The sequence below is a fragment of the Apteryx rowi genome, unplaced genomic scaffold, assembly GCF_003343035.1.
Source record: "Apteryx rowi isolate R43461 unplaced genomic scaffold, aptRow1 scaffold_82, whole genome shotgun sequence".
Classification (NCBI taxonomy): domain Eukaryota; kingdom Metazoa; phylum Chordata; class Aves; order Apterygiformes; family Apterygidae; genus Apteryx; species Apteryx rowi.
Window position 1 is genome coordinate 185,747 of NW_020451116.1, and position 18,454 is coordinate 204,200.

Consider the following 18,454-nt stretch of genomic DNA (forward strand, 5'->3'; position numbering starts at 1 on the left):
CATCTTTTGAATCTATGTTCCATGTCTCAGTTAAAAGATGCTCCTTCCTTTCTAGATCACTTTTCTCATCATTAAAAAAATCAAAATTAACCCATTCAGAAATGTCACTCTAAAGCTGATTAAGGTTCAGGACAAGTCAGGGTAGGAGCTCCAGAAACAGAACAGAGAACACCTTGGTCAGGATGTAGCTGCTTTACATCTTTTCGTTTTTCCATGGTCATCTAACAGGTTTGGGAACTCAGGCTGCTGCCCGAATAGCTGCTCTGAACGCTGTCTCCACCTAAGCATGGCAAGACAGGAATTACAGTTCCAGTGTTCAGGGGGGTTTGTCTTACAGGCTGCAGCAGAGGCCAAAAGCTCAGAGAAGCACTGTTAATGCAGGACTAGGACAAACCTTCTCTGCCCTTCCCCAGGCTCCCATTACATGAAAACCAGTTCACCCTGGCTGCGAGCGCAGTCAAGGCAGCACACAGCAGAGATGCAAGGGAGAGCTGGAAGAGCGCTTTYCCCAGGAGCTCCTCAACCTTAGCCTCCGGTGCGCTTTTTGGGGCTAGCGACAGGCTCCTAAGTTTATTCTAGGCTTCAGAGGAGACAGCAGTAAGATAGGGGCTTGGGTTTACGCTAAGGGCCTTCTTATTTTATTTCAGCTTTGGTAATGAGTTCTTGGCTTGGAGGTAGCAGTAGGTTCAGTTTATTTCTCTGTACACATCAGCAAACCAAAACAAAATGAGTTGAAGGGTGCATGCTGCTGAACTGCCCCCCCTCTACTGGCATAAGTGCAGCTAACACACGGGCTTGTGCCCCTTCTCCACAGATCGTCCCTTAGCTTTAAAGCACAGTGACAATGCTATTAATTTTCTTGCATTTTAAACTAAAACTCTTCAGTTTCATACTCAGTTGAAAGCTTTTGAAGTCAGCCCCARTCTCACTGTCTAAATCCCTGCCACCTGATCCACGACCAGCCCTCTGTCTTCTGTCAGATGTGCATAAAACAAGGAGTTTCCTGATGCTCGGGGCTCACAGTGATAACTGAAAGGCGAGTAGGAAGAGCCAGCAGCAGATGAATTAGTTAACAGTATTCAATACAAACAGATACACTTCACCTATATAAAGCAGTATATTAATTCACAAGCCAGGCTGTATTAATAGATGGTGAAGGTGGCAATATACAATGAAAAAATTAAAGTATGATCACTTGGAAAACAGTCTTGCTTTGCCAGGGAGCTCTGTTTACACACAAAGTATAAATGAAACAGCACTGACCATAGAAGTTGAACAGTCATGGACAGTTACGCATACAGAAAAATCAATCACTTTTCAGTTATTGCACAAGTGGTGACACTAAGACATATAGTAGTATTCTTACAAAATGACATCAGAAACAAGGAGCTGTGTGCACCATCTTTCAAGGCCTTATGTGAACTATACATACACAAAGAGTTGCTATATATTGTAAGTACATTGCTGATGCATACAAATGCACATAAGAATGATTAAAAGATTAATTTGTAAATAGAAAAAGATGTTTCCACCAGTTTTTGCTTTATTTTATTCAGAAGGTTTCTTAGCGTGTACACTATTTCAGATAATATGCATGACACCACTTCAGAGTAAAGAGAGGTTTTATGTAAGCATAATCTTAAATGCTTTGGTAACTGGATATTCCCAAAGAACAGTTTTTGTTAAACCGAACTGATTACTACTAAAATGTGAATGTGACTTTTATTCAGAAAAGGATATAGAATATGGCTAATCATTTCACATATTTTCACAAGATACAAAAAACCCTTTTCAAGTGGAGTGGGATTTCTAAGCACAAATAAAACCATTGATAGCATGGTGTACAATATTAACATTTAAAACCCTGATCAAAATGACTTCAGAATTATTGTTCATTCCCCCAAACATATCAGGTTGGCAACTGAGGAAGGAAACGAAATATTAAATGACTAAGTTGGCGCAAGAGGTGTAAATTCTCTCCATACCACAAGTTTCATAATAAAATACTGTTGTATGTTTTAAATTTAGACAGGAGCATTTTTTATATCTGAGGCTGGTTTGTTTCTAGATGACTAAAAGTTTCAAATAAAAAGGTGTTTACACAATATACACATTTCATTACTTACAAAGAGAAATAAGCTTAAAATTTCATATTAAAAACCTGGGATACAGTAGGGTTAGTAGCACCATGAAAAATGTTTTTCAAAACTGCAGTCTGGTTATTTTAAACATACTCAGTGCGTTGTGTTTTTCTGTATTCTCTTGGTTGATCAAAAAGGTGCCATTTTGGTACAGGGAGAGAAATGAAAACTTTCATCTTCTGATCCTTTGTGAACCTCGAGTGTCTTTTCTGTTTCCAAGAGGTCAATGCTTTTATCTTAGTCCTGTTGTCAAATCTGTACCAAACAGCCTTTCGTTTGGCACGCGAGTGAGGTACACTTGAATCTGCATGGTTAAAAGAGTTTGGATTTTTTTTTCTTTCCACACAGTAGCACCATTATTACAGCCGGAGGACAGTGCACCTTAGGCCTTTTCAACTGTTTTATAATACATTCTCCAAGATGTTACGTCTTCTTCATGCAAACTTGACAACGACTAATACGCGTCCTCAAGTCTCCGGCTTTCAGAGTCTCTGACTGAGGCTTACTGGTTAACACACAAAGGTTAGGTTAGCTTTTTCTTTGTTTACAGAACTCTGTGCCTTTAAGCTTTTACTTAATTCCACAGTTTAAGAATATGCTCAAGTACCTCAGGGGGACTTAGTCTTGTATTTTAAAGTTTTCCTTACAGCTGATGTCCTCACAGCAGGTGAGAGTTTTGTCCAGCGTCTCAGTATACAAAAGGCACGCTAATGAACTGCCTCAGCAGGGGACAGAGCACAAATACTAAACCGAGGGGAAGGCAGTTTTTGTACATTAGAGGCAGTATTTCTGGGGCACACAGTGTGCTCCCCCCCCCCCCAAGGGAACCACGCTTATAATCTTGAAGGGAATTACAACACCACATAAGAAACACCATTATAATGAGATTTGTATTTGTAACTGATGGATTTACTAAATAATTTACTTCTGTTCTGAAAGGGTATAGAGGTGGGAGACGTTAATGCAACCTATTTATGTTAGTGTACATGTTCACACAGAGTAAGCCCACTCTTTAAAAGGGGTATTTTTTAATAAATTACAAAATAAATAGGAAGTTGTGTTTGTGGCAGACAGAAAATAGTAGAGGCAGAGAAAATTAAAAGGTCTGGGGTATTATTAATAGGCATTTCTGACCAGTGAATTACCACTGATCAACTACCCTGAAAACTAATAGGGTGATGACTACTTAGTGCATAATTAAATATCACTGTGTAGGTAGTGTCATGCAAAACCAAATTAGCAGCCCCTACTGCTCCACACCACACTGTGCAAACCGCCCGCCCTCTGCCACAATGCTGCATTTCTCAATCGGGTGGCAGTGGGAGTATTTGTTAGTTTTTATGAGCACGCAAACAGGGCAGTAACGTTCTAGCCTATAAAGGGAAATGATTTTCCCAAGAAAAAATGATTTTGTTACTATCAACTTGAAATGGAAAAATTCTGGGGAGCTGTCAGGCTCTGCAGCTAAAATGACAACTGCTGCAAAGCTGAAGACAAAATTCCCATTGATCTCCTTGGGGCGGGAATGTCATCCTGATTCTTCCGCAAAGCACTGAAACGATGCTTACCAGGGAGGGTATGGAACCGTCCTTCACTTAAGGCTTCTAGAAACAGGTTATAGGAACAGCTGCCTTAAAAGCTTTAGAGTTGATCCTGCCCTAGGACTGAGAATAGACTTACATGGATTTACCCCCGTTTCCCCCTATACCTGTCCCCTGTATTTCTGTGAGCTACCTTTTGAAATATTTGAGTCTATTTAAAGGCCAGGCAAGAAAAAAAACACACAAAATTGATCTTTCAGGCTCAAAATTCAGTCACTACAGTGGGACTATTTTCAGAAAAGGTATTATTAGATGTGAGTAAGAATTGTTAGAAAAAGAATCCGAGTCCCTGCAAAACAGAATGTGCCCTAGCAAGTTTTTACATATTAAAGGCTTACCATGCAAACACTTGAAAAACTGGTTGTGAGGGGGGGAAAAAATTCTTTCCCTATACCCCTGTAAACAAATCTCTTTTGATCTTAGGAATAAATTCAGTTTCCAAAGGTTTCAGCCTGGAATAAGGCAATATGCAAGAAACAGGTTTTCTTACCTGAACATTTCTGACACCTCTATAGTTGCCAGCCAGAAACTATACGAATTGGCATAGTAATTACAAGTGCCACGACCATGGCACTCAATAAATGGAGCTGAGCGGAATTCTTCTAAACAGGAGCCGGGCGATGCCAAGGCCTGTCCAGAGCCCTCTGCTCCAGCACTAGTGTGCTGGGGGCCAGGGGGGAGGAGGGAGGGAACAGACACACAAATGAGAAATTTTCATTGGGAGCCAAAAAATTAATAGCACAGCATACAACTGTTAAACAAACTACAGTTCATTCTTGGTAATGCAAAGTCAGACACTTCCATTAACATCCTTACAAAGGCGGCATTTACTGAGAATTATCAGTTACGCTGGGCTCTGTGTACTGGAAAATAAGCCTGAATATTGGCTACTGTGGTTAGTAACTGAAGGTGAATGCTTTCTAATAACAACCATGGTGGGTTTTAACAGAAAATCCTAAAGCAGCTGGTTGATGACCCAAGCTGGTAACAGTCATTTCTGGAATGGGAGGCAGTTCTTACCATCATGAACGAGTAACCAATCCAAAGGGAGTCCCAGCCTGGCGGACACGAAGGAATCTGAATGGTCTGGCTGTGGACAGCTATCACCATAGCAGGAGCCTCACACACAACGCATCTGGACACAGGGGAAGTATCAGAGAAATACGACATTAAAATAATGGGAGTATATGTTATTAAGAATTATTTCACAGAAGGGAGAACTGGCCTGTGAAAGGCTGTCCTATTAATCCAGATTTCTGCTTCTCAAGTATTTTGTAATTGCAGTGAGACAGTAGTTCTGGGTACAAAATCTGCCTGTATGTCCACTAATAACCATTGGGTAAAATACAGAAGCAGTTTCTGGAGCGAAAACTGGAAGCCCCAGGTCCCCAGGTGAATGTCTTATTCTCAAAGCTACTGGCTCTTGCTTACTCTCTCCTGTCTGCAGGGATCTTGCGCTCCTGACTACGCAGCTTCCCCAGGGGCGAGGAGTACTCTCGCACCCTTTCAGCCTCTCATGATCACTACTGCAGGCCTTTTAAGGCACCAAACACTTTAAGCTATTTTCCTAGTATTTCCCAGAGAAAACTACTACAGATTCATCTCCTAATAATCCAACCTACAGGTTAGAAATATGTGGATAAGATGTGCTGTTTATCCAGATACTAAACAAGAGACCTTCTCACCGGCTAATGAACGGCTGAATGCTCTGCCCAGTCAGTGGCTCCATGCTCATCGGCATTGGCTCTGGTGTTGATAGCCAGTAGGAATAGTCATTCCTTGAGGCATAATTACAAACATTGTTGATGTTACAGAACATGAAGGGCATGGTGCTGAAACGTCGGAGACAGCTCCCAGCAGTACCTACGGAATAAGATGTGTGAAATGCGACAGCAGTGTTTTCACTTTATTTTTAGCATTTTTTTGGGAACATTAATTGTGTATTCTTCCTATCCACCTGTGAGTGCACAGTATGTGCTATCAAATTGTCATGTGCAGGAAAAACGTAACCTCTGAATTTGGTTCACATTCTGTCATCCTGAATTACAATGTGCAGCCTCTGGAGGCAGTAGATCTTAGCAAGCATCCCCTAACCTCATCTAAGTAATTTCCAGGACTATCATATCTTCAGAGAACCAGAGCATTTAAAAAAGTGGCTATAACCTTTTTCCCTTTAAAGACAGCATAAAAAATATCTCACCCAAATCTTGGCCATGGGCTCTCTCATTTCCTTGCACATACAGAAGAGAGAATCCATCATATATTCTTAATGTTCCTTGTGGACATAGTGGCGTATCCCTAGTCTGGCTATGACGAGTTATAAGGAATCCATGAGCAACTGAAGGTGTTCCAGGAGGACCAGGTGGGCCTTGCAGGCCATCAGGACCAGGGGGTCCCTGTATTCCTCGTGAACCTGTTCACAGGAGAGAAGCACAACACGCACTATTTATTAACACCCTTTCTTGCTCTTTTAGGACTAAGGTGACTTTGAAAGGAAGGACGGTTTAGTGATAAAGGTGCTTACAACTTGGGTGGCCTTATACTCCTAACACCATCTTCCTCAAATGATTTTCTCTGTAAGCTTGGTCAAATCACTGAGGCTGTTATAGCTAGTTATAAAATATCAGATAGTGTGACTTCCCTGCATCATAGGGGTATTGTGAAGATAAATATGTTGAGAGCTGTGAGGCACTAAGCTAACACAGCTGCTGTGGACATGACAACCACTGACATAATTCCAAATCAGCTCCACAGTTCTAGGACRTACTTGTCTGTGCATGCAGCTTAGTAAGCTAAAGATGAAACATCATGCTCAAAATCAGAAAGTAAGTGGCAGAGCCCAGAAGAGAACCAAGTCTCACTCTACAGCACGCTCTGAGAACACCCGAGCCAAAGTCCACCAAAATCAATAGAAAAGCTGCAGTCAGTTTTGGAGTAGGTTACAAAAAAATGGAAATAAACTAGAATAACCTTGAACAAGAGCAAAAAAAACCCACCCACCCACCCACAAAAGGATCATGTGACTCAGAGAAGGCATTTGTTCTTGAACAGCAAAAATATCAGGAAATATAACTACAAAATATTTAGACTCTCTTCTTCCAGAATCATTGTTATTTACTTTTTTTTTTCCCCCCACCTAAAATAATGCTAACAGATTTCATAGGGCTACTCAGGGGAAAAAAAGGGGAAATAAACAATGTTGTGGATTTTTATGCTGTTTTAACAGTTTGAATTCCGATATTTTCTCACCAGTTGCAGTATATAGCTACTTAATGTTTATCATCTTTTTAGAAAATTGTTCCAGTGTCTAGTATGATTTCTCAAATCATAATTCAGTAATTCTAAGCGATGGCTGCTTGGTCTCTGCATATGGTGAAATTCTTTCCTTTATGAAGTCTGGTTTTCCTCATTCCTGATTTCCATGCAAAGTGAAAATGATTTGCTAATTCCTTCCCTTCTGTTTCTTACCACCTTCATTATTTGCTGTGTTATCACCTGTGCTGCAAATGGTATGCCATTAAGCTCAAGATAAGGTGCACTACAATATTATTCAGCACTGACTGGTAATGTGTTGGTCTTGAGAATATTCCAAATCAAAGTATCTTCAGCAGCCTGTAACATTTTTACACTAGGAAAATCCTAAAATTATGATCCTATTATTATTTTCATGAGGCAATTCTCACTTCCCAATATTAGCCTGCACTCAAAAGGGACCATCTCTTTTTCCACTGGCTCTTCATAGGATAAACACCATACCTGGTTGGCCTGGAAGACCTCTCTCGCCTTTACGTCCTGCTGGACCATCAAACCCAGGGAGCCCATCTCGCCCTGGATCACCAGGAAGACCAATTGGACCTAGAATAAACAAATGCATAAGTGAAATGGAAACTCTTGAAATCTCACTACAGAAATCTAAACTGGGACTCATCTGTTGTTTCCTTATGATATATTAAATAAGAACAGACCATTAAACCAGATGTAGATGATACAACCCTACATTCTTCTGTTACTTCTTGCTGAGTCGAAGAACTTGTCTCTGCACCCTATGCTAAGAGACATGTATTGCAACTCGCAGTTATATTCGGTCATTTTCTCTGCAGCCACCTAGAATCATACCTGGCAATCCCTGTGGCCCTGGCAATCCAGGTGGCCCTTTTGAGCCAGGTTGCCCTGGAGGACCTGGTGGACCAGGGTCACCTTTGACAACAATGCTTCGTCCGATGGCACCTGGTAAACCTGGTGGACCTGGAAGAAAGTAACTTTGTATCAGATAAGCCGAAACAGAAGACAGCATCAAAGGCAACTTGAGGAGCCCCTTATTTCTGTTATTCTTTATAACCAGCTAGAGCTATCAATGCAAAGCATGAGTGTAATTATATACAAAAGGCAAAAAAAGTGCTCTTGGTGATCCCCAAAAGACAAGATATATTGGATCTTGCAGGGGTTAACCCATATAGACCAGATACAGAGTATAAAATACAGTAGCATTAGTTGTAGAACTAAAAATTACTAGTTTGGAATTGTGTTGTCGCTGGTGCTCATGTAACTACTGGAAGGGACCAGCTTTCATTGCTGGCTGAAACCAACTCAGTCCTACATCTGTGTACCAAATCTTACTGGCAAGGAGCAGAAGTGACAATAATGCTACCCATGACTCCTACCTGGTGGGCCTTGCAGTCCTTGACTGCCCGTGAGTCCTGCAGGTCCTGCAGGTCCAGGGGGACCCTTCATACCTGAAACATTAAATTCATGCAATCACACAGTGAAAGAACATGCTGTCTTACAAAACCTGCTATGGGAGTGGCCAAAATCAGGCTTCTTTCCTCCCTGAGAGGCTGTTACTGTATCTGGAGGTGTTCACCTGAAATGCAGGTACAATACCTGGGAATCCTGGCACGCCTGGAACCCCCGGGTCGCCCTTCATTCCATTCAGACCGGGACGACCAGGATCCCCCTGAACAGAACAGCTTCATGTTACTCACTCATCTCCCCAGCGGTTTCAGAAAAACAGAAGAAAAGGTGGCCGGTGGACAAATAAGCGTGCTTTGGGTCTCTGGACTAGGTAGAGCGCTTTGGAAGGCCAAGGCAGCGCATTCTGCTCACTGGCTGGCCAGTGTGCCAGGTGCTGTCAGAGAACGCTGGATCATGGCCCATGCATTTACAGCTCCAGCTCCCACAGGAGAAATGGGGAAAACCTGCCCAGATACTGGGCAATAATTGAGGTAAAGCCCTTCTATATTGCTACAAGACCAGATGTTAGATATCACATTCTGGTTTTTATTTTACTATTGTAATATGCATACTCCACCCAAATATGTTCTGTTTTTATTGCACTTAAAAATAAACCAGAGGAAAAAAACCATTTCTTGTCCTACCTGGCGTCCAGGTGATCCTTGATCTCCCTTTTGACCAGTCAGGCCAGGCGGGCCAGGTTGACCTGGGTTCCCTTTTTCCCCTTTAAGTCCTCCACTGCCTGGTGGCCCCCGGGGACCTTCTGGGCCTGGTGGACCTTAACATTATGGAACATACATGCATATATCAGTACATGTCAACTGTATTCCCAGGCTTGTGCCTTCAATGCATAAAGAAGGCAACCTAAAGATTTTGGCTTGACTTCCCAGCTCTATTTTGATGCTGAATTCAAACAGGACAAACTAAAGAGAAAACAGAGAGATGGATTATTTGCACTACCCAAAACGAGAACCAAGGCTCCTTATCTAGCTGATGAACAGAAACAGGTCCTGCCACAGGGCAATGCAACTCATCCAAGTTAGAAGCTAAACAGTGACCAGACAAGTGCCTTCAGTAGGAGCCAAAATACCCCAAGTTAGATAGTACAAATATCCCCTCTGATGACCTACATTACATTCAGCATCTTGAGTACTATCTTAACGGACTGAATTCCTTTGGAAAGCCAGTCTCAACAATGTAAAATATTGCTGCTTTTTTTGCTGGGAGAATTTGACGTATCCATTGAGGATCCCAGTATGTATCATCTGCTGACTGCTGAGCAGGAGGAAGGCCCTCATTCTGCCTTGCCTTGCCTGAATACTGATCTGAGTTGCAGAAACTTCCTTATGCTGAACGACTCTCCCTCCAGCTGATTTGTCTATCTGTAGTAGAATTGCATCATGTAAACAACAGAGGTACTGGGCTGGTCTTTAAATATTTCCCCTTTGCAACAGCCCAATTAATCTGAAAGAAAAGAGTGGACTTAGATAAAACCCTAGGTATTTGGAGCACTGAAAAATGAGAGACCCACCTTTATGCCACCATCTAAATAGAAGGTAACTGGTATTAATTTGTGGCAAAACAAACTGTAAACAAGTGCACTGGCAACAGCTAATAACATTTCACAAAATAAACCATATAATTAGGTTAACAAAAGGATCTCTTTGCAGGACAGTGCTATAATATTCTCCTTTGTAGTACAACAAATCTAGTAACATTTATCAATGTGCTGGATTTTTGTTCTTCTGAAACCTTTAATAATTTAAAGCCTCCTTTGAAAACCTCATAGTCTATATTCAGTAGATAAATTTGATGAGCAATATTTCTGCATGCAAATCTCAGTAATAGAATTCCTGCCAAAAACTTTCTTTTTAATTCAACAGCATTTTGGTACTATATTTCAAACATATCCTGCAATTTCAGCTACAGAAAACATCCCATCATGCAAAGATTTTTTTTTTTTTTTTTTTAACTGATCCAGTAGTGTACACATGCAAAATAATTACAGGTTACCATCTCAGGCATCCTAATCAAATAGGTACAATCTGCAGGGTAACCACAGTCCTTAAAAATATAATCTCAGAATTACAGGAAAACATCCATTTCTCTTAAATCAAATGCAATGCAGTAAAATAAATTGACCGAGTTAAGAGTCTAACCTGGAGGACCTGGAAGGATCAGAGTTCACCAAAGCCCAATGATCGATGTTAGAAGGGTCAGACATCACACAGTACAAAACAAGATTACTAGTTAGAAATAGTATGAATGACAGCATATAAACTACACAAAAACCCACTTCACCAGCATATTTTGTATTTACAATATAATCCACATGCATGCATAAAACCATACATGAGTACACAACAATATGTATTTTCAGATACAAGTTATTCTGGTGACTAGGCTCTGCTAAGACTAGTTTGACACTGTTCATTTAATGGCAAACTTAAAGCTTTACTAAAGAATGTGTTATTGCTTTAACATTACGGCTGAGGTCTGCGACCAGTTAGTCCTACTCACAACAGGGTTTGGACTATGTAACCATTTCACTGACAATATTTATCACTCATAGGGCCTAGAACTTGGCAGATACGTGGGTAAATTGTGAATGACAACTTATTCTTCAGCAAAATCTTACTTTGGGTAGGGGAGAAGTGTGGTTAACACAAGAACTTATCACCACTAATCAGGTATGAACGTCAACTATCAGTTAATGAAATTACAGGACTATAAAGGAGGCATACACCCTCCCCAAAAGAGTAAGCAGAATAAATATGGGTCAAAAGGGCTGCGAATGCTATAAGCAAAAATACAGCAGAACTTACAAATTTAGAATTTGTTGTCTTTATTGTTGACATTTTTTTTGATGAAAATGCCACAAGATGCTAATTTACTTCCTTAAGGTTATTATGGAGAACAGCATGCGATAACACCCTTAGAAAGTGCATTTAAGTATCCTCTTTCAGAATGTAAGTCGATTGCCCCCTACCACGCTCCTGAATTAATCTGTATTTCAGCTCCTGTGCCACTTACATCTTTTATGTCAGTGAAATGATTTAAATATATCATGCAATTTGCAGCTTTAAACTACGATAAATACACAGGTTTACCTCAATACACTGTTTCTTAAGTATTTGGTAAATCATTTTTAAATACTAGCTGTAATATAGTTGTTAAAAATAATGACACAGACATTTCATTGTTGCTGTTAAGTACTTATAAACCATATTTCTCCATTAGATAAGTTTTGCTATGATTTATAAATCTGTCCCATATTTGTTGATTACTGAATTCTGGCTGGGCACAGTCCCAGGGCTGAACAAAAACACGATGCAAGCGGGAAGCTCCTCTCAGCACACCCACGATGGTGGTCCTCTTTGAAAGTATGGTTACTGCTTGTGTGGTCACAATTTAATTAAAATGTAAAACCACCTTCATTTTTTTTTGTGGTGTCATAAAGCTAGATGTATGTTAAGGTAATCAAACATCACAGGCTCCCATATTTACCATCTCACAGCACTTAGTACAGCATACTAAAAACTAAAGCAGCTTTTTTTCTTCTGAATTCTGATGACAGTTCTTTGTTTCCTAACAGTCATCACAGCAAAACTTAAAGATTTCATTATTATTAAATAGATATACAGAGTCATTTTTCAGTCTAGACGCAGATGTTAGAATCTTCCCAAGGGCTGGCTTGTGCTCCATGCTGATACACTAAGCTTAAGATAAGCTTGTGAAAATAACCCCGTTCTTACCAATCCTGTTTCTCCTCCCCTGTGTTAAGGAGGAGAGGGCTGTATGCTTCATTTGGATTAAAGTAATACGTGAAAAAGGAGGAGCTTCCCTCAGTTCCTCTAAACATGTGCTGGTGAAGTAAAAAAAACAGAAACAGGGATTTCTGTACATGGGCAAGTTACAACGATCTAAGCCGGAATGTAAAGCATTACTGTCATTCTGTGCCACTTTCCTGGGGACACTCTCGCACTGGTATAAAAGCAGATCTTATTTGTTTAGCTTATGTCACGTCACAGTGTCCAAAATCAACAGCAGCAGGTGTTAGAAAAATGAATACTGTCATTTGCCTGAGCTGCAAAACACCATTACACAAAGCAATAGCAAAGGTGTGGGAGGACAGCACAATATGCGTATTGGTAAACAGGAAAAACAGTATGTATTATTTTCAAGTGCATTGTGAATAAATATGCTAAAACAAGTTTCACAGTCAGGGGCACTCTATAAAATAGCGTTGCAAATGTGGACCCACATGATCTTCCGTCATGCAGAGAGCAACACTGTGCCCTTCCAGGGTCAGTCCTACAGCAACGTGGAGGAAGAGGCTGAAAGCCAGCTCCGGGGCTCTTCTTCTCTACCACAGGTTAAAAGGCAGGTTKGAAAAATGACTCAGCATATCTACCTTTAGACACTAAAAAAGTATATACATTCACCTTCATGCAAAGTTATTATTTTGGAGTTAAGGGGCTAACCTGAGGGACCTGGGAGGAGGGGTCAGAGTTCACCAAGGTCATCATTAGAACAAGGGGAAAAACATCAAAATTGTTAGAAATATCAACAAACTAACATATTCAACTAAACCTTGCTTTTTAGATTTAGCTCAATATTCCTTTAGATACAGTATTCAAAACACCAAACTATTATTATTCCTAGCAATGAAAAATAGACAAGTGGAGTAACAACATCGTTGTGTTGCCCTACGAATTTGCTTCATTTTGTCATCTATTAACAAATCCCTCCCAACGTCATCAGTCCACATTTGTTCTAGGTGCAACTCAACTGAATTCAGAGAGTTACACTATATTTGACTTCGTAATTTTTACTAATCTTGGAATATTTCTAAAAGTCAACAACAAATTGTATATGCATACAACTTCTGTTTTGAATTTATGTCCTTAGAAGGGGGGTAATTTGACAGCCACGCAGCTGCTTTTATGACTAGCTGCCTTATGTTGAAACGTTACAAAATCAGCGTTCCAACAATCGACTGTGTTATCATTTGGAACAAAAGACTGGAGTGCTGATTGTACCAGAACTGCAATAATAGTTTGGTTTATCCACATTAGTTCACGCATAACCGAGCAAGACAAATGCTTTGCTTTATACATTGCATGCAACAAAAATGGAAGTCAGAGAGAGAGAGAGAAAGAGAGAGAAAACATGGCTGAGCAGAACCTCACTGGTTGTTTTTTTCACCAATGCTCATAACCGCACAAAACGAGTCCCACTGTCCTTCCCCAGCTCATTTGAGTTAGTTACAACCCAATTTATACAGAGAAGTGTAAATAGGATTAGAAGCTTCATAAAACCACCAATGCTACAAGCAGCACATAGAACGACAATTAGTAGTTTTATTATACACCAGTAGCTGCTTAGCTGTTTTACTTTTTTTTTTTTAAATTTAAAGAGTTTGAAGATAAACTGTGTATAAAAAGCTTTTAAAAATGAAAGCCCTTATTCTTATGGAACAGCAGTTTGCTTTCTGTGCCAAAGTCTTCATCACTGTACCACCCTGCATATAGACGCTCCTCCTCTTTGGAAGATCTTGACACCTAGAACGTCTCAGGCCCACTGTTAAGTTACAAAGCCAAAGTCCCGCATCCCAACTTCTCTTGTCCCTTCACTTATTCTGCTTGCCCCAGCTGCAACTCTAACCAGAGTGAACAGAGCAGGGATTACTTGTCCTGCCCTCCTACCTGCCAGGGAGCAAGTAGGCAGGAAAAGGACAAGGTTACTTGGACAGTAGAAAGCAAACCAGGACTGCCAACTTGCAGCAGGGATGCTCCACTGACTGGTTAGAGTCCATTTGCATGGCAGGGAGTAAGCTCCTCTGGGAAAAAAAGGGAAAGATACTTCCTCCTCCTTCCACTAACTAAACAAGAAAACAGGAAGAAACTGGGACTGGATGTTAATTATTAACCCACTGGGTTGTTCCACATCAGTCATTATAAAAGGCAGGCTTAGGATACAACATAATCCAAGTATTTTTACTAGCACTAGAAAGACCTCATACTCCCCATGATGTTGGCAAGCACCATCCCAGTTTTAAGGTGTAATAACAATGCCAAATGTTGTTTGTAATAACTCATTCTTCAAACGCACACATAGGATAGATGAGTTCATAGCCTACTTTGCACAGGAGAAAAGCTCATACTGCCATTGAGAATAATCAAATATTACTTAGTTCCAGTGCTAGTGAAAATGTTTTGAAAAAATTCCATTCTAAAACAGTTATTTTCAGTGGAATTGCCTCCTCCTGTACCAGAAGCAAGCCTAAGGAAAAACTGAATCTTAAAATCTTTCCAAGTGTGTACTACAAAACTAAACTCTCCCTTGATATCTAGAGGGATCAATACATGAGTAGCAGCTATTTTACAAATGCACTAATGCAGCACTGATTTTCCCCAAACAAATCTTTTGACAACAGAAAAAAACTGAGTTAGAGGGAAATAAATTAAAAATATCACTTCTCCATTTATAAGCAAACAAAAAATTGTAATCGACCAATAGCTTGGTTTGAAAGTGCTGTCTCCTTTACGGAGAACGTCAAGCATGTTAGGTGCAATGAGTCTTATTGGTGACAAAGTACTTCTAGACTCAAGACACAGCAATAAGCCTGAGCCTGAAGAGTGAAAGGTTCATTAAAGTTTGATTTTTCAAGAGCAGTATCTTAATGCAAATAACCACTCTATGACACAAAATATAAATCAAATTCTAATACATGCCAGGGAGTTGCTCAGTAATGTTAACTCAGCATGGTATTTTTTCATTCCCAGAATTAGTTGGTGCAGGAACAAAATGCAAACATGGAATGGAAAGATGAAGACGGCATGATGGTGCACTGAATCCATGGGAGCCACGTGACACAATGCAGCAATGATTTATGTTACATGACACGGAGATGAAGAGGCAGGTATCCAATTTGATCATGCTGTGATGCTAACGTGAATTTGATTTTCATGGCTCTTAAATGATGGGATTTATTATTTTTGCTTTTTGAGCGCGATGACATTTGCTGATCATGTGACCATACTGCAAAGGTATCAGATGTTGAAAAGTCGATTTCGTGCTCTCTAGATGATTGCTGTGACAGCATGCGAAGAATCTCCCGTTTATTAACGCACTGGATTTTTGCTGCTAGGTATCAGAAATTAATAGAAACTGAGGTTGTTTTGGTTTTAGATATTGTCGTTTTGGGCAACAAACCTTATGACCATGAGGCTTAAACTTATCCATCCAAACAAATTGAGAAAGTCTAAAAGCTGATAACCTACCAGCAAAATATGGAAGTACTGGCAGATGTTGATAGGTATGGATCACACTCTTACCTGGTCTTCCTGGAACACCCTGTGGGCCAGGGCTACCTTTAGGACCTTCCAGAGGTGGCCCTGGTAATCCTGGTGGACCTGGTGGACCCTGTAGACCAGGAAATCCCTGGAAACCTGGTTCTCCCTTCAGACCTGGAAGTCCAGGGGGTCCTGGTGGGCCAGGTAACCCCAGTTCACCCTTTTGCCCTGTAAAACCAAAAAGGTGTATTTATGAATACTGTTATATATGAAAAAGCCCAAATGTCAATTTGCAGACCCAGTTCTCTCTCTTGCTTAAGAACATGCAACTCTGGCCACAAGTCACCTCTTTCGTGCAGTGAGACACTATAAAATTGGTCTAAGAAATTCAGAAATGAATTGAGGCTAATAACTTCTGAAGGAAAAAAAGTGATGTGGCTTTTGACATGTGAAAAGACCTGACTAAGTCTCACTTTACTACTCTGTGATGCTTTAATTCATAGACATCCTCTGAGCTTATGAGCTTGCAAGCAATGATTCGTGAGCTTTATATCCCTGTGGAGAAATCTGTCAATATTAAGACGACATCATTATTTTTATTGAGACACTGCTAAAATTTAAGACATACTGGCAAAACTTTCAAATAAGCCCAAGTGATTTATGAGCTTTACTGCCACTGAAAAGCAATATAACTTAGGTTGCAAAGTTGCTTTTGAAAATATAGCAGGCATTTTCAAAGCAGCTTCATTTGTCATCAGTTGTATGAATGCTTTATTTATCGAGACAAATAAGCAAAGTTCCACACAATGCAGTAGACTCAATTATCCTGTGTGGATTTATTTTGTCTGCATAATTGCTGATTTACAAAATTCAGTAGTCAGTAATGAGTCTCTTTATTACACTCTGGTAAATTGAAAAGGGTCTGCTGAGAAAAAAAAAAGTTCACTTAGCTGTTGCTATGGCATTCATTTGTTGCAAAACAGGCAACATGTCCCTCTTTTTTGGTGTATATATATATTTTACTTTCACCCTTTTAAAAAAAGAATAGAGAAACTTTGCCTGATAATCCTGGGAGTCCTGGAGGTCCTGGGCGCCCAAAACCTGGCAGACCTGAAAAGAAACAAATTCAGCTAATAACGAACATTTAACTTTCAAGTCTCCAGGAATAGGAATATGAGGCACAGAATGATGAAAATGCTGTTCCTCTAAAACTCTGATTCCTTGAGACTACCAGGATTCTCATTCACTCACCAGCCCACACCAGAGCTAAGGGTTTTTGCTGCAAAATGTGTCTGTGACTTTAATAAATAATAAATACTTCCATCCATTCACAAGATGCTCTTTCACATTTTGGGTTTTAATACATTTGCATTTGTGGCTGGGGGGTCTGTCTTTGAGGCAGACTTTACACCATTTATCCATTCTGTAGCTGAGCTGAAGCAATACAGCTAGCAGGGAATAGAGGAACAGGGGCATGTGTTCAAGTCCAAAATTTTCAGGCAATAAAAATGTAAGAGCTGATGAAATTCTTGTCCTGTTCTTCACTGGCAGCTTGACAGCATTCTTTGTGAACCCCTCAGCAGCTGGGAACCGCAGAAGCAATTTCTGAAGGTGCATGGGTAGTAAAGGAATAGGAGAAATCAAATAGAGAAAGCAGGACATCAGAACACAGCCTAAAGAGGAGAAAACCATGAGGTAGGATACCTAACCTGGTTCTCCCTTCTGACCAGCTGGTCCAGGGATACCATCGCGACCAGGGTGTCCCTTCTCCCCTGAAGGACCAGGAGGGCCAGGACGGCCAATATCACCTAAAAGGGGGACAGAACACATTAGCACAGTAATGCGTTACCTGCAGCCAAAAAAACCCCAACCAAAATAATCCCCAAGACTGAATCTGAAGGAGTAATATTTTAATATCAAATCCACAAGGATGTAATTTTAAAATTAAAACCTTTCACTCTCTCTCTCTCTCTTCCTGACAATTTAGAAAAGGCTTTTGGGCCTAAGACCTTTTAAGCAGCCAGTGTTCAATAAAAATAATCTAATGTTTCCCTTGGATAAATTAGAATTTTGCTCTTATAAAAACAGGTTAGGCACTGGAGTACTTAATATAAATAAAGCTTGCATATACTGAAACAGTTAACTGCTTGTTTCAATAGCTAATGACATGACTGTGAGAGCAGACACAAGGAGTGAAAAGAAAGTTAAAACTTCTTTCTTTTCTGTCCAGTTCCAGTGAATTAAGTGTGTTCATTGTTGTTTGGGCATCCATACCCTGACACACATTTTCATGATGTTAAAAAGAAGAAAGGAGTTTTATGCATTTCACAGAAGCAGCTGACCTTTGCTGTACTATTTATGCTCACCTGCTGGCCCAGGTGGTCCGGGCAGACCAGGATTACCTGGAGGCCCCTCGATACCTTTTGGTCCTGGAATTCCCGGTGTTCCTGTAGAGTACAGGCATTTCAATCAAATACAGCACAAAACTGGCTTCTTAGCAGATCTTGAAATGCTATAATCTGAGATGCACTGATTAACAACTGAAYGAATTGTATCAAGATACTGTATCTATGCACACATTGCAGGTTTACAGTTGATCATTCAAAGAGACCATGCAAATTATAAAATAAAGAACATATGGAAACAAAACATACTAGCATGACTGTGTCCTTACTGCTACTCT

At 40.3% G+C, this 18,454-nt stretch overlaps 1 protein-coding gene across 1 annotated transcript in view; it reads right to left on the reverse strand.

Annotated features, from left to right (window-relative positions):
* Positions 1-2,493: 2,493 nt before the first annotated feature.
* The window catches only part of COL4A5 (collagen type IV alpha 5 chain), a 47,266-nt gene continuing 31,305 nt past the window's right edge, over positions 2,494-18,454 (reverse strand). The window contains exons 33-47 of the mRNA XM_026089554.1: positions 18,138-18,218; positions 17,481-17,579; positions 16,831-16,881; positions 15,814-15,999; positions 10,633-10,641; positions 9,118-9,251; positions 8,624-8,696; positions 8,404-8,475; positions 7,859-7,987; positions 7,499-7,597; positions 5,943-6,155; positions 5,428-5,605; positions 4,763-4,877; positions 4,233-4,405; positions 2,494-2,646 (exon numbers count right to left, since the gene is read on the reverse strand). Coding sequence (XP_025945339.1) covers positions 2,565-2,646; positions 4,233-4,405; positions 4,763-4,877; positions 5,428-5,605; positions 5,943-6,155; positions 7,499-7,597; positions 7,859-7,987; positions 8,404-8,475; positions 8,624-8,696; positions 9,118-9,251; positions 10,633-10,641; positions 15,814-15,999; positions 16,831-16,881; positions 17,481-17,579; positions 18,138-18,218 — 1,694 coding nt within the window. The 3' untranslated portion in view covers positions 2,494-2,564. The remainder of the gene's footprint in view (positions 2,647-4,232; positions 4,406-4,762; positions 4,878-5,427; positions 5,606-5,942; positions 6,156-7,498; positions 7,598-7,858; positions 7,988-8,403; positions 8,476-8,623; positions 8,697-9,117; positions 9,252-10,632; positions 10,642-15,813; positions 16,000-16,830; positions 16,882-17,480; positions 17,580-18,137; positions 18,219-18,454) is intronic.